General features: G+C 37.8%; 1 protein-coding gene across 5 annotated transcripts in view; it reads left to right on the top strand.

The window, feature by feature from the left end:
• The window catches only part of pecam1b (platelet and endothelial cell adhesion molecule 1b), a 38,919-nt gene that overhangs the window by 12,244 nt on the left and 11,047 nt on the right, over positions 1-15,628 (top strand). The window contains exons 5-12 of one of the 5 annotated variants that reach the window (XM_059343867.1): positions 713-982; positions 1,765-2,028; positions 4,658-4,936; positions 6,333-6,608; positions 8,094-8,195; positions 8,313-8,343; positions 9,916-9,995; positions 14,022-15,325. In XM_059343867.1, the coding sequence (XP_059199850.1) occupies positions 713-982; positions 1,765-2,028; positions 4,658-4,936; positions 6,333-6,608; positions 8,094-8,195; positions 8,313-8,343; positions 9,916-9,995; positions 14,022-14,143 (1,424 nt within the window). In that variant the 3' untranslated portion in view covers positions 14,144-15,325. Of the gene's footprint in view, positions 1-712; positions 983-1,764; positions 2,029-4,657; positions 4,937-6,332; positions 6,609-8,093; positions 8,344-9,915; positions 9,996-14,021; positions 15,326-15,628 lie in introns of those variants that run through there. The other 4 variants (XR_009395146.1, XM_059343858.1, XR_009395147.1 and 1 more) reach the window with 4 other exon arrangements.

Raw genomic sequence — 15,628 nt, 5'->3', positions numbered from 1 at the left:
GGTGAAGTGATGCTCCTATATGTGGCCCATCGCTGGTGGTCTGAACACTGCAGAAAACATGAAGCTACCAAGTATTTTCTTCTTCTATCCATCAATAGTATCTTAATTATCTTGTTTTGAGTATAATTTACCTACTGACCAGAGCTTTATGTGCTTATTTAGTTATTAATATTATTATGTGCTTATTTAATTATCTTATTGTGTAAAGACTTGTTTTTAGGATTGACATTGTGAGCTTTTTCATGCTTTTCAATCTATTCAACTGTTGAATATGGTGAGTTTTTACCTAAAATATTGGCTCCAGTTGAGAGTTTTAGTTGCATGGAGTTTAAATGATATTTCAAAAGTATTTTCTACCACCAGTATCTACCCACAGATACTGGAATGAGAAAAAAAACATGCTTGTTTCAAGTATTTCTGGCTTATTTTAATGTTACTACAGTCGGGCTTTTCACGCCACAATTGCTCAAAATAAGTATTTTTGGATTTATTTCAAGCTATCATTGGTTTTTCCAGTTCCTAGATATTTTTACTTATTTAAAGAATTCTTACAAAGACAAATATTCTTACTGCACTGGCAGATAATTTGACTTGTTTGCAGCATGTATTTGCTTCATTCCAGTAATTTACTTCTTATTTTTGTCAGCTGGTTTTTGCAGTGTTCTTTTCAAAGCTTTTATTTTTCCTCTTTCTGTTGTTTTTGCCTCCTCAGCGCTTCCCATCGCAGCCGTTCTGGAGGTTTCCCCCCAGTCCAGCGTCTATGAAGGCGACCAGCTGGACATCTTGTGTAGCGTCAGGAACGTCCTGCACAGCTCCGACAGCATCCAGCTGTACCTGAGCCAGGGCACCAAGCTGCTGAACCACGGGACCACCAGGGTCAACCACAGCATGGTGGCTCTGGCCCAGGACCCCGCAGAGTTTGAGTGCAGATTAGAGATGGGAGACATCGCTAAATCTGACACTCAGACTGTCTCAGTGACCGGTAAGAGGACATCTTTAAACTCCACAAAGTCCCGAAATGATAAACACAACAAAACAGACAAAAATGGCAATTCTTTCTTGTAAACTGCTGTTGAGACTGCAAAAACTGAACTCTAAGTCAGATTAAATATATAAATATTAGATCAAGAGGATATCTGCTTATTCTCTGTCTGATCAGATAGTTATTCTTAGTCAGCATCTTTTATGTTCCACTGTTTGACTTGTTTGAAGTGTTTTGGTCCTTAATGATCTAAATCAGATATTACAGCTTGTTACTGAGATTTTATCACCTATACTGAGTAAATACATGCTGGAAACTAGAATATCAACAGTTACAAAGCTGTTTCACCAACACTTACAAGACTTACAAGAAACAAAAAGACACAAAATGACCAAAATAAAGACACAAAATAGCTAAAAAAGACACAACAGACACAAATGAGCAAAAAAGACACAAAATGAAACAAAATGGCTAAAAAAAAGACACAAAAAGACATAGAATGACTAAAAAAGACACAAAATGACCAAAAAAAGACACAAAATGACAAAAAAAAAACAAAGTGACTAAAAAAAGACACAAAATGACTAAAAAAACAAACAAAATAGCTAAAAAAGACACAACAACAGACACAAATTACCAAAAAAGACACAAAATGTTTGACTGTTTGACTTGTTTGAAGTGTTTTGGTCCTTAATGATGTAAATCAGATATTACAGCTTGTTACTCAGATTTAGTATTTTATATGCAGATGATGACTTGTTGTTTGTGAAATCTCTCCTCAGAGTTGTTCTCGGTGCCGACTCTCACCAAGTCTCCTGCTGAAGTCTTCCACAGGGAATATATGACTCTGACTTGTAAAAGTGAGAGTTTTGCCTCTGAGAGACTGGACCGGGACGAGCTGACTTACAGTCTGGACCCCCCACTGGCCCCCCAGGGCCCCGGGGTCTTTAAGGCCTTGGCCCTGCTGAGTGAGTTAAACTACACCTGTATCGCTGCAGCCAAAGGAATCAGGAAACACAGCCAGATCCTGACTGTTCGTCCTAAAGGTGAGCTCACCTTTCACACGCAGACTTTAACCTTTTGGAGGTTATTTTGGTGTTTTTGACTCCTTTTCATTCTGCCTGTATATAAACCACGTAAACATCTTTGTTGGTGTCATTGTTCTCATTGACCTCAGCAAAAAAACACACAAAAAATACAAAAAACACACAAAACCCCCAAAAAACACTCATAAAAACACAAAAACACATTAAAAATTTACAAAAAACACAACAAATTTACAAAAACATAAAAACATTTCAATGAGTTCCGAGATTTCGTATATATCTTCTTGCTCCCCATGCTGACTGTTTACCTGCATTGAACCAACAACAAAAACAGCTCAACAACATTGAAGAGTTCAATTTAAGAGCTGATATCTAGACATTTTCCATGGTTTTATTCATAATGATTGTGGTTATTATCAATGATGTTTTCATAAAAGTAGATGTAAAAATAACCAAAAAAGACACAAATTGACCAAAAATAGATAGAAACATAACCAGAAAGACACAAATTGACCAAAAATAGATATAAAAATAACCGAAAAAGACACAAATTGATGCTTGGTCAATACTTCTCAGACAACAAATGGACCAGAAAGCTTCCATTCAAAATTCTTGTCCTGCATCCAACCAATTTTGCATTCATATGCAGCTATCTGTGTATAGAGATTAGGTTTCAAGGTTTAATCTCCAAATCTGAATTGGTTAACCTAAAGGATTGAAAAAAAAAGAGCTGCTTCAGAATTCAAAGACATGGTTTGACATTTGAGGAAACAAGCCTTGATTAATAGCCCTGTCATGTCTCAGGTGTCACATTATACACAAGTATTGTTGTTTTCTTCAAAACAGTAACTGAACTAAAACAGCACTGGAAGAATGCTAACCTCCTCTATGACATATCTCTCTTCACCGCTGTGATTTAGTTCCAGTGGTTTTTGAGACTTTCCTCCCCCAAAAAATGACCCGTAGGTTGTTTATAGAGCAGCTTAAAAAGACTCAGTTTACATGATGACGGTCTGAACAGAAGACGCAAAAGTGGCTTGGTGTCTTCACTTTTTATTCCGCATTCAGGAGGAAAACGCGTGCATACGGTGAGGCTAAAGTGTGTGAATTGGCAGTTTTTAGTGTCTGGTGCTTGTTGTAAACAAACAGAGATCGCTAAGTGAACACCTCCTGCAGCAGCAGCACATACACACTGTACTGCTACAGAGCTAACTGTTAGCCTGTTAGCACATACATACTGTACTGCTACAGAGCTAACTGTTAGCCTGTTAGCACATACACACTGTACTGCTACAGAGCTAACTGTTAGCCTGTTAGCACATACACACTGTACTGCTACAGAGCTAACTGTTAGCCTGTTAGCACATACACACTGTACTGCTACAGAGGTAACTGTTAGCCTGTTAGCACATACACACTGTACTGATACAGAGCTAACTGTTAGCCTGTTAGCACATACACACTGTACTGCTACAGAGCTAACTGTTAGCCTGTTAGCACATACACACTGTACTGCTACAGAGCTAACTGTTAGCCTGTTAGCACATACACACTGTACTGCTACAGAGGTAACTGTTAGCCTGTTAGCACATACACACTGTACTGATACAGAGCTAACTGTTAGCCTGTTAGCACATACACACTGTACTGATACAGAGCTAACTGTTAGCCTGTTAGCACATACACACTGTACTGCTACAGAGCTAACTGTTAGCCTGTTAGCACATACACACTGTACTGCTACAGAGCTAACTGTTAGCCTGTTAGCACATACACACTGTACTGCTACAGAGCTAACTGTTAGCCTGTTAGCACATACACACTGTACTGATACAGAGGTAACTGTTAGCCTGTTAGCACATACACACTGTACTGCTACAGAGCTAACTGTTAGCCTGTTAGCACATACACACTGTACTGCTACAGAGGTAACTGTTAGCCTGTTAGCACATACACACTGTACTGCTACAGAGCTAACTGTTAGCCTGTTAGCACATACACACTGTACTGCTACAGAGCTAACTGTTAGCCTGTTAGCACATACACACTGTACTGCTACAGAGCTAACTGTTAGCATGTTAGCAATTTGCAGACGGGACGCTAAGGGGTTAACATCCCCTCCGGCTCTGCAGCTGGGAAAGACTGCTGCAGGAAGACTGGGTCGCTTCGACTCGTTCTTACTCTTCTTAACAAGCCTCCGGCCCCCGTGGCTCGTTAAGAAGAGCCTCCGGCCCCCGCGGCTCGTTAAGAAGAGTAAGAACGAGTCTCCAAAAGTCTCCAATAACACCAGAAAAAGTCTCTGGATTTGTCGCCACTCCCTTTCTTGAAAAACAGTTGCTAGGGGGGTCTGAAAAGTTGCTAAATATAGCAACAAAGTGGCTAAGTTGGCAACACTGCTTGGTTGGTGGACTAGATATGCAGGAGAGACGCATTTTAAAATGGAAATTATCGCAGACGACCAGGTTAATTTAATCGTGGCGGCCAAAATCATGATCAGGATTAAAATTTGATTAATTGTGCAGCCCTACTTAGTCCCATTTTGGCTAAATGGGCAGAAGGGGTGAAGAGTGTGACCTGTATGAAGAGGGCCAATGAGAGTGTGTTTGATATTTCTCTTTCTCCTCTCTAGTTTCTGTCTCCACTCCAAGGATCTCGGTGGATGGTAAAGTCATCCTAGGAAGGCCCTTCAGGATCCTCTGTGAGTCGGACACTGGCAGCCTGCCCATCACCTACAACCTGATGAGGGGCTTCACCCAACTGGACAACTTCACAGTGGAGCAACGCTTCCAACAAGCTTTCTTCACAGTCCAAATCACCAATCCTGAAGAAATAACCAAATACATGTGTGAGGCGAAGAACAGTCAGAGGGCACCCCTACTCGGCAAAAGACTCGACGCAACTGTCATAGGTAAATAAATATATATATTTTTAATACTCTTTTTATTGTTTTTCATTTTTAGAAAACAGAAACAAAACATAAAACAGAAAATAAAACAAAACAAAAGAAGTCCCACCCAAAACTCACTAGAGTGATGCGTTATATATTTCTATTTATACATAAAATAAGTAAGTAAATAAAAAGATGACAGGAGACGGGTAAACGAAGAGCACATGGGTAAAATAAATAAGAAGGGCAGACAGTCGTCATCTTCCAGGGACAGATGAAGAGTTCTAGCTTCTGTAACAAGGAATCAATGGTTCCCAGATCCTCCTGAACTGGTCCGATTTGTGATTAAGGTCATGAGTGAACACTGCAAAAAGACAATAACAATACGCCCAATAAACAGCTCTGGAGGATCGTAAACCACGCCTCCTCTATGGAAAAATCAATAGGTGGTCTCCAGACTATATTTGTGATATAGTCAAAACAAAATCGTGCAAGGCAGCATGAGTAGACCTAGCAAGCTAGCTAGAAAGAAGAAAATTAGCAAGCTAGCTAGCTAACCAGCCAGCCACCTGCTTATTACAACATGCTTTCATGCTAATCTGGTTCCTAAACATTATCAGTGGGCTGGTGTCCAGTGGACCCATAGTGGCTGCGCAGCTCTACCCACCGCTAGGAGACTGTTTGGGCTGTTTGGCAAAAGCCTAATCTACCAACTAGCCCCGTTAGTGGCTAAGCTAACGGGGTTTAGTGAGACCCTGGTCGTTGTGGTCGTCTCGACATTGATCGCCTTGATGGAGGACCAGATATAATTAATAAATATATGTATGAAGAGTGTGCGTAAGTGGAGAGTCCTTCTTCCTTCATATCTATCTTGCACAAACGGCAATAAAAAACACAAAACACAAAATATACACATGAAAACACACATGAAAAGAATAATTAAAAAACACATAAAAAACACACACAAAAACACAAAAAAATTTACAAAAAACACGTAAAACACACAAAAAATCCAAACGGCAATAATTGTTCGGCGACATCGTGTAAACATCAGTCATCTTCTTCCTCATCTAATTTGTGTCTCTCTTCATACGTCATCTGGTATAACTGATCCGATTGGCTAAGAGCTATGTACAGACGCTTATGATAGACATTCCGCCCAATAAACGGCTCTGGAGGATCTTAAGCCACGCCTCCTCTACGGAAACATGAATAGGTGGTCTCCAGACCAGATCTCATTTGTGATATAGTCTGGAGTTAGCCAGGCTCAGGGGTTATGGTAGGTTAGGCAAACTGGTTGTTAGCTTCATTGTTTCCATACATAAACATATGTAGAGAGTGGTTGTAGATAGATAGATATGTAGAGTGAATTGTGGGTATGAACTGTGGACTAATCTGGCCTCTTCTCCTCTCCTAGTGCCGCTGGCCCACCCGACACTGACCGTCATCCCCCACATCCCAGAAATCTCTGAGGGAGATGATCTCTACCTCATCTGTGGTGTCACCGGGACGCCGCCAGTCACCTTCAAGTGGTACCGTGATGGCACTCAGAAGCCACTGAACATCAGCACCACCAGCACCAACAACACAGACTACCGGGTCACCGGGTTGTCCAAAGAGCACAGCGGCACCTATTACTGCGAGGCCGTCAACCACGCCAACACCGTGGTCAGTGACAAGGTCACTATCGAGGGTGAGACTTCAGGACTTCCTCCTTTTCTTTCCACATGGACGTCTTACCTGCATGCAACCATGAGCCGTGTTTCCTTTAGGTGGAAAAGTGTCCACCGGGAAAGTCTCAGGCCACGCCCTCTCTAAAGTCTCAGGCCACGCCCTCTCTAAAGTCTCAGGCCACGCCCTCTCTAAAGTCTCAGACCACGCCCTCTCTAAAGTCTCAGGCCACGCCCTCTCTAAAGTCTCAGGCCACGCCCTCTCTAAAGTCTCAGGCCACGCCCTCTCTAAAGTCACAGGCCACGCCCTCTCTAAAGTCTCAGGCCACGCCCTCTCTAAAGTCTCAGGCCACGCCCTCTCTAAAGTCACAGGCCACGCCCTCTCTAAAGTCTCAGGCCACGCCCTCTCTAAAGTCGCTCACTCTGCGTGTCTCCACTACTAGTTATCCCCCAGAGGGATTTAGAGACTCTGGAGGTGACGTTTGGTTTTCACCGTCGCTAACTGTGCACAATGTCAGCAGCTGATGATAAACAAAGCAGCATGGCTAATTATGCACAGAGTCTCCGCTGATCATAAACATTGTGATTGTGATTTAACCAGCATCGCTAACTGTGCACAGAGTGTCTGGTGCTACAGAGCTAACTATTAGCCTATTAGCAATTTGCAGACTGGCTGTAAGGGGTTAACATCCCCTCCCGCTCTGCAGCTGGGAGAGACTGCTGCAGGAGGACTGTGCCGCTTCGACTCGTCCTTACTCTTCTTAACGAGCCTCCAGCCCCGCTGCTCGTTAAGAAGAGTAAGGACGAGTCTACAAAAGTCTCCAAAAACACCAGAAAAAGTAGCTGGATTTGTCGCCAGTTGCTTTCCTGAAAAATGGTCGCTAAGGGGTTCTGAAAATAAATAACCAGCGAGCACACCTTGCAGCGGTACCTTCAAGTAACAAAATGCAAAATCAAAAAAGCGACTGGCAATAAATCCAGCGACTTTTTCTGGTGCTTCTTAACGAGCCTCCGGCCCCCCCACGGCTCATTAAGAAGCGTAAGGACGAGTCTCCAAAAGGGGGCCGGAGGCTCTTCTTAACGAGCCTCCGGCCCCCGCGACTCCGCGTAAGAACGAGTTGAAGCGGCACAGTCCTCCTGCAGCAGTCTCTCCCAGCTGCAAAGCCAGAGGGGATGTTAACCCCTTAGCGTCCAGTCTGCAAATGGCTAACAGGCTAACAGTTAGCTCTGTAGCAGTACAGTACAATAAAAATACAGATGTTTTCACTAACATGATAAATAATCGTGATTACAATATTGATCAAAATAATCGTGATTATCATTTTGGCCATAATCGTGCAGCCCTAGTGTCAGTCACTCAAAATCTACAAATTGACCCTTTTTAATCTTTTAAACCTTTTCAGTCCTCTCTTCCTTTGGTCTGTCTTTGTGATCCTGTCCCGTTTTATTTCCCCTTGTGTCCCTGTTTGTCCCTGACTGTGTCTTCTGTCTTCTGTCTCCGTCCTCAGTGCGCCTGGCGTTGTGGAAGAAGGCGCTCATCGGGGGTTTCTGTCTGCTGGGCCTGGCGGTGCTGGTGGCGGTGCTGGTGCTGTGGTTCAGATCCAAGAGAGGTAGAGAGACCTACAGTCCTCCAGCAGCTCCGCCTTTAGATCCAAAATTATATGAACTATGAATGAAAAGCAACCTTCCTCCACCTCCTCCCTCTCGCTCTTCTTCTCTTATTGTAGGTAAAAAAGAAGCAGCTGCTGAATTGTCAGTGTGAGTTGGTTCGACTTCTTGCTTCCTGTGAATGTGACAGATGAAGTTAATGTATCTGGTTTTATTGGCTGGTTCAGATGAGGCTCCATGTGTGTCATTGTTCTGTTCTTCAAAGCCTTTAAAGAACCATACTGGTTGTTTTGCATGTTTGTACTGTAAACACAGCAGGAAACAGTCACAATAACCATATCCATAAAACAACAAGAGTTGTTGCTCCGATTACACAAATGGGGCATAACTCGTTAATTATTGAGCTTTATGAGTACTGGGTTAAAAAAAAAATGGAGCAGACCAGCTTTACTCAGCAAAAAAGGATATTTTTAATGATAATAATAATACCTTTATTTGTATAGCACCTTTAAAAACACGGTTCACAAAGTGCTTTGACAGAACTTGCATGAATAAAACTCCGGCAAAAATAAGAAACCAATAATGAAGAAGAAATTAAAAAATGATATATATATATATATATATATATACATAAAGATATATATATACATAAAGATATATATACATATATAGCATACATATATATATATTTATATATATCGTTGTTCACCTGTTTTGTGTGAAGCTGTGCTGTGAAACCCAATCAGCATTAAGATTATCCTTCGTAGCATATTGTTGGGAATTATTTTGAGGAAACCAGCAGCAGACGTCTGAATTCTCAGTTTAACTTCAATCTATTACAATATGTCAGGAAATGTGCAGTTACAGAGTCTCTGGGTTTAAACTACATTTCCTTGACAACACATAGCTGGTCAGATCATGAAGTCTGGACCCAGTCTATTTTCCCTGAACCCTTTTTGTAGCCTGACAGAAGTTTTCTAAGAATGTTGGTTGATCTTCTTCAGACGTCGCCTCCTTTAAATCTGCTGATTTGTCAGTTTATTTATTACGTGGACACGTCATGTCACCAAGCAGAGCTCTCATGTGTCTCTCTGCTCCATATAAAATATTACCTTTATTAGGGAACACATATTCAACATTAATTAGTTGCTTATTAGCATGCGAATAAGTAACATATTGGCTCTTAATGAGTCATTATTCAGCAGTTATTAATCCTTATTCTGCATGGCCTTATTATACAACCAGTAAGACATTAACTAAGAGTTTTCCCTCAATAACCTCAGAATTATTGATTATTAGTAGTAAGTAAGGAAGTTGAAATAGATTTCATATCAACCAAAAAGGTTTGCATTTGAAAAAAGTTGATTAAGACGAAAACAAAGCACATTTTCACTATAATTTTAGTTAGTTTTGTAACTACAAAATACAGTTTCAGTTCAGTTTATTTTTATTTCAGTCAACGAAAATGTTTTTTCAATTCTAGTTTTGATTATTTCTTTAGTTTTTGATAACTATAATAACCTTGTTGTACATTTACTCACTGGTAGAAGTATGTCATGAGTTAAACAAAGCAGGAAAATACAAAAAAAATTGAAGAATCACAAACCTAAAGGCCACCAGTATGGTTGTTGAAGTGCGTTAATTTATTGCATTTATGCTTTTGATCATTGTGGCATTTAGTCTATGTTTCCACCAGTTGACTCTATTTTCACCATCTCTCAGAAAGCCTTCGAGCCCTAAATCAGATGACTCTTTAACAGTGAATCTAACCCACGACACAGAGGTTTATAACGCAGCCACAGGTAGCTGGTTTTACTCTCCTCCTGTCACTAATAATGTCCTCACTAGTCATGATTAGTCATTAACATTAGTCATGATTAGTCATTAACATTAGTCATGATTAGTCATTAACATTAGTCATGATTAGTCATTAACATTAGTCATTATTAGTCATTAACATTAGTCATTATTAGTTATTAACATTAGTCATTATTAGTCATTAACATTAGTCATTATTAGTCATTAACATTAGTCATTATTAGTTATTAACATTAGTCATTATTAGTCATTAACATTAGTCATTATTAGTCACAGCATGTTTCCTGTTCCATCTCCATCCCATCGTCCATATCTTAATGTTTTAATGTTGCAGCCTGTAGAGATCCTGTCCATGTGTTTATCCAACATGTCTGTCTGAGTGTATTGTCTTCGTCTGTCTGACTTGTTTTTGCATGTACATTGTGTTTATGTCACGTTAAGTTTATATTTGTAGGAAAAGTAGGATGTTGTTAGAATCCAGTTGTTGTAGGAAGTAAACTTTCCAAGGTCAGGCTGTGTTTATTCAGGAAGTAGCAGCTTAACGCTGGAGACAGCTTAGAAATTAATTAAATAAAACAGATTAAAAATAAAGTAAGGTAAGATAAAATAAAATGAAAATAATAATAAAGGTAAATAATAATAACAATACAAAGTTTACAAAAAAAGCTAGATAAAAAAGATAAAGCAATAAATAAATTATTAAGAAGTAGAGCATGATATATATATATATATATATATATATATGTATATATATAGACTAATAAGTAGCAAATAAATAAATAAATAAAAGACAAGATGTTGTAACACTTCAGAAAAAAAGATAAGTCTTAAGTCTGCTCTTAAAAAAATGAGAAATTAATTAGATAAAATAAATAAAAAATAAAGTAAGGTAAGATAAAATAAAATAAAATAATAAGTAAAAAAGGTAGATAAAAAGATGAAATTAATAAATAATTAAAAAGTAGAGCATGATAAAATATATAAAAATATAAAATAGCCAAATAAATAACAGCAAATAAATAAATAAAAGAGAAGATGTTGTAACACTGAGATGCATAAGCAGAAAAATCTTTCAAAAACAGTTCCAGTAAAAGCCAAATTAAAAGAAAAGTCTTCAGTTTGCTGTTAAAGATGTGAAGCGTCTCTGAGGGCCTCAGGTCTTCAGGTCCTCCACCAACGTGGACCACAGAGAGAAAACGAGGCCTCACCATGAGGGTTTATGTTCTAACTTTAATATTATTAAAAGACCAGAAGACCTGAGGGTCCTCCAGGGTTCACAGGATAAAATAAACCAGATCAACAGGCTGGACTAGAAGAAGAAGAAGACGATTACTTTATTACTAAGACCATTGAGAGATTGATAAACCAGGAAAAGAATCTTAAAATCCGTCATTCAGCCTCATGTCCACCTCTGAAACACTTCATGGATGTTGACATGTTAAATTGCATTTATTGCCAAAGTCTAATAGAGTCTGACAATAAGTTCTATAAAACAAACAAGAGTGTTTCCAAGGTTATAATAGTTTTGTACTTTTCAGTAGTTTTAATTTTAATTTCGTTGTTATTTTTTTTTTTTTTCAAATTCAGTTAATTTGAATTGAATTAGTTTAGAATTAGTTTGCTAGTTTTAATTATTTTTTATTTTTTGGAAAATGCTTAGTTTCAGTTTAGTTTTTATTAGTTTTAGTTTTTTTGTAATGGGGTATTTGTTGGGTTAGAGCAACTTTTTTCCCGTAAATTTGATATTTTTTCTCGTAAATTTGTCACTTTTTTTCTTGTAAATTCGTCACTTTTTTCTTGCAAATTTGTCACTTTTTTCCTGTAAATTTGTCACTTTACAGACCCAAAAAGAAACCAGGATGGTAGTTGTTACACTGAAAAAATTGGAGTGACATTTACTTTTAAAAAGCTGGGCAAGTTTTTCCACACAGAAAGTGTTTGTAATCTTTACTCAGGCTGTTTCTAAGTAATATTTATTTAATAGAACCACTTATTTTTTTATGAAAATACACAAGTAAATATCAGATTCACTGATGTCCCTCAATTACATTTTACTGGTAAATATCAACTAATGAAGCTAATGAACTGGTTTAGTGAATATTACTGGAACAAATTATTCAATTTACATTAAAAGTGAGGACACATAATAACAAACAATCACTAAGTAATGCACCACATGAAAAACTGATATTTTAAAGTAAAAGCACTGAATTATTATTTCTTTGTAGAATGTATATAGAAGATTGAAATAATAATTACAGAGCCAAAAAATCTTTTTTTCAGTGTAGGTGGAGCGCTGTATTTTAAAATATTTGTGGTTTCTTTTAGCCTTTTCTGTAAAAATGCCCCAGCTTTAACCCTTTGATGCTCAACATGCTCTAAAGTGACCCGACAGAGTTTTTATGTTCTATATCTTTGCAATAAATTATTTTCATCATTCAGTATTCCAGGTTTTACTCAATTAGTTTGTTTTTGATCATCATACATCCTAATTTTTATGTTTTCCTTTATTAATTTTTGAATGAAATCCCTTTTTGTGTCACTACTCTTCTAATACACAACATGGGTCAAACATGACCCGGATCCATTTTTAGCTAAGTAGCTTGTTAAGCTAACTACTTAACTAACTTCTTGGCTAAGTAGCTTGTTAAGCTAACTTCTTAACTAACTTCTTGGCTAAGTAGCTTGTTAAGCTAACTACTTAGCTAACTTCTTGGCTAAGTAGCTTGTTAAGCTAACTTCTTAACTAACTTCTTGGCTAAGTAGCTTGTTAAGCTAACTACTTAGCTAACTTCTTGGCTAAGTAGCTTGTTAAGCTAAGTACTTAGCTAACTTCTTGGCTAAGTAGCTTGTTAAGCTAACTACTTAACTAACTTCTTGGCTAAGTAGCTTGTTAAGCTAACTACTTAACTAACTTCTTGGCTAAGTATTTAGCTAAGTAGCTTGTTAAGCTAACTACTTATCTAGCTTCTTGGCTAAGTAGCTTGTTAAGCTAACTTCTTAACTAACTTCTTGGCTAAGTAGCTTGTTAAGCTAACTACTTAACTAACTTCTTGGCTAAGTATTTAGCTAAGTAGCTTGTTAAGCTAACTACTTAACTATTTTCTTGGCTAAGTAGCTTGTTAAGCTAATTACTTAACTAACTTCTTGGCTAAGTAGCTTGTTAAGCTAACTACTTAACTAACTTCTTGGCTAAGTAGCTTGTTAAGCTAATTACTTAACTAACTTCTTGGCTAAGTATTTAGCTAAGTAGCTTGTTAAGCTAACTACTTATCTAGCTTCTTGGCTAAGTAGCTTGTTAAGCTAACTTCTTAACTAACTTCTTGGCTAAGTAGCTTGTTAAGCTAACTACTTAACTAACTTCTTGGCTAAGTATTTAGCTAAGTAGCTTGTTAAGCTAACTACTTAACTATTTTCTTGGCTAAGTAGCTTGTTAAGCTAATTACTTAACTAACTTCTTGGCTAAGTAGCTTGTTAAGCTAACTACTTAACTAACTTCTTGGCTAAGTAGCTTGTTAAGCTAATTACTTAACTAACTTCTTGGCTAAGTATTTAGCTAAGTAGCTTGTTAAGCTAACTACTTATCTAGCTTCTTGGCTAAGTAGCTTGTTAAGCTAACTACTTATCTAGCTTCTTGGCTAAGTAGCTTGTTAAGCTAACTCCTTAACTAACTTCTTAGCTACGTAGCTTATTAAGCTATTTCCTTAGCTAACTTCTTTGCTAAGTAGTTAGCTTAGCAAGCTACTTAGCCAAGTAGTTAGCTGTAATAATACAAAAGCTTTTTTTCTTCATAAAGTATGAGAAGCAAAAAGGAAATAATGATCTGTTGTTATCAAAAACAAGATATTTAAAGAATACTTAAATATTCAAGCCAGCATTAAGTAACATGGGAAATGAATGCGGGTCATTTTAGACCCATGTTGTGCATCAACTAGTTAAATGACAGTAAGGTGACATTGCTTGTCGTTTGTTGCCGCCTGCTCAGAGCGTCCGTTATCATCCTCTTCCAGGCGCAGCGCCTATCTTTGACGTGTCGGAGGGGAGAGGGACCAACGGGGCCCGAGACAGTGTGGCGTCTCTTCCCGTTGACATCAGCAGCAGGAGCAGCTACAGTATCCCCGCCACCGTGTAGAGTTACACCTATAAAACACTTTCAGAGAAACAGGAAGAAGTTCTTGCAAAAAAGGACTTTGAGAGCAAAAATGGAAAGCAACACAAGAGGCAGTTATCCTGTTCGTCAAGTCAAGAGTTGTGAGATTTGGACACTTTTCACTTCCACTGATGAATTATTCCGTTGTAAAGGAGGGCGTGTTTTAAAAAACAATAATAACAACAAGGACCTGCTGCTCCCTCTCCCTCCTCCTGCAACCAGACGGGCTTTCATTTTCACTTTATACGTCACATAACAACTGTCTGTCCTCTGTTCCTTCACTGCAAAAACCAACTGACAAAAACAAGAAATAAATAACTAGAATTAAGCTCGAAACAAGTCAAATTATCTGTCAGTGCAGTAAGTAAATGTTACTTTGTAAGAATAATTTAAATAAGTAAAAATATCTAGACACTGGAAAAACAATGATGTCTGGAAATGAATCCAATTATATTTATTTTGACCAATTGTGGCTTGAAAAGCCCGACTGTAGTAACATTAAAATAAGCCAGAAATACTTGAAACGAGCACGTTTTTTCCTCATTCCAGTATCTGTGGGTAGATACTGGTGGTAGAAAATACTTTTGAAATATCATTTAAACTTCATGCAACTAAAACTCTCAACTGGAGCCAATATTTGAGGTAAAAACTCACCATATTCAACAGTTGAATAGATTGAAAAGCATGAAAAAGCTCACAATGTCAATCCTAAAAACAAGTCTTTACACAAGACTGAAATCCCTGTGAAGAGGTTATTCACTCATTTTAGTTACAAAAAGTTAAAATAAGCACATAAAGCTATGGTCAGTAGGTAAATTATACTCAGAACTAGATAATTAAGATATTATTGCTGGATATAAGAAGAAAATACTTGGTTAGCTTGATGTTTTGCAGTGTTTGAGCACCATGTCAGTGTGATTTCATGTCCTTCATTGTTTCAACTGCTCTGTTTGTCTGATCAAAATGTTTAAATGGCCTTCTTGGTGACAGATTTGTATATACATTTTATTTTTCACCATCACAGGAAATGTGTGTATATATTTTTGGTTGATCCCTTGACTGGTTGGAAGAGTAGAATAAAGACGTTGGTTTTATTTAGAAGTGTGTCACTTCATTTTGCTCCAGCTGTCTGAAGATAAAAACACTTTCATACTGAACAAAATGCAACCATGATTATTAACATCATGGCTGCATCACACTGATAAAAGGTGTTTAGTCTAAAACCAGATCAAACAGTAAATCTGAGGGAAATGATCTTGCTGCATGGACAGATAATTTACCTTGACAAGATTTCTTAAATTATTTGGTTCTTACCAAGATAAAAAAAAAACCTTTTGTCTTTTTTTGGTGATTTTACGTCTTTTGTGTGTTTTTTGTGTGTTTTTTTTGTTTTTTAATGTCTTTTTTTGGTCATTTTACATCTTGTTGTGCCTTTTTTGTCTTTTGTGTATTTTTGTGAATTTTTTT

The sequence above is a fragment of the Centropristis striata genome, chromosome 1, assembly GCF_030273125.1.
Source record: "Centropristis striata isolate RG_2023a ecotype Rhode Island chromosome 1, C.striata_1.0, whole genome shotgun sequence".
NCBI lineage: Eukaryota > Metazoa > Chordata > Actinopteri > Perciformes > Serranidae > Centropristis > Centropristis striata.
The sequence above is the reverse complement of the archived record's forward strand: the minus strand, read 5'-3'. Positions and strand labels throughout refer to the sequence as shown.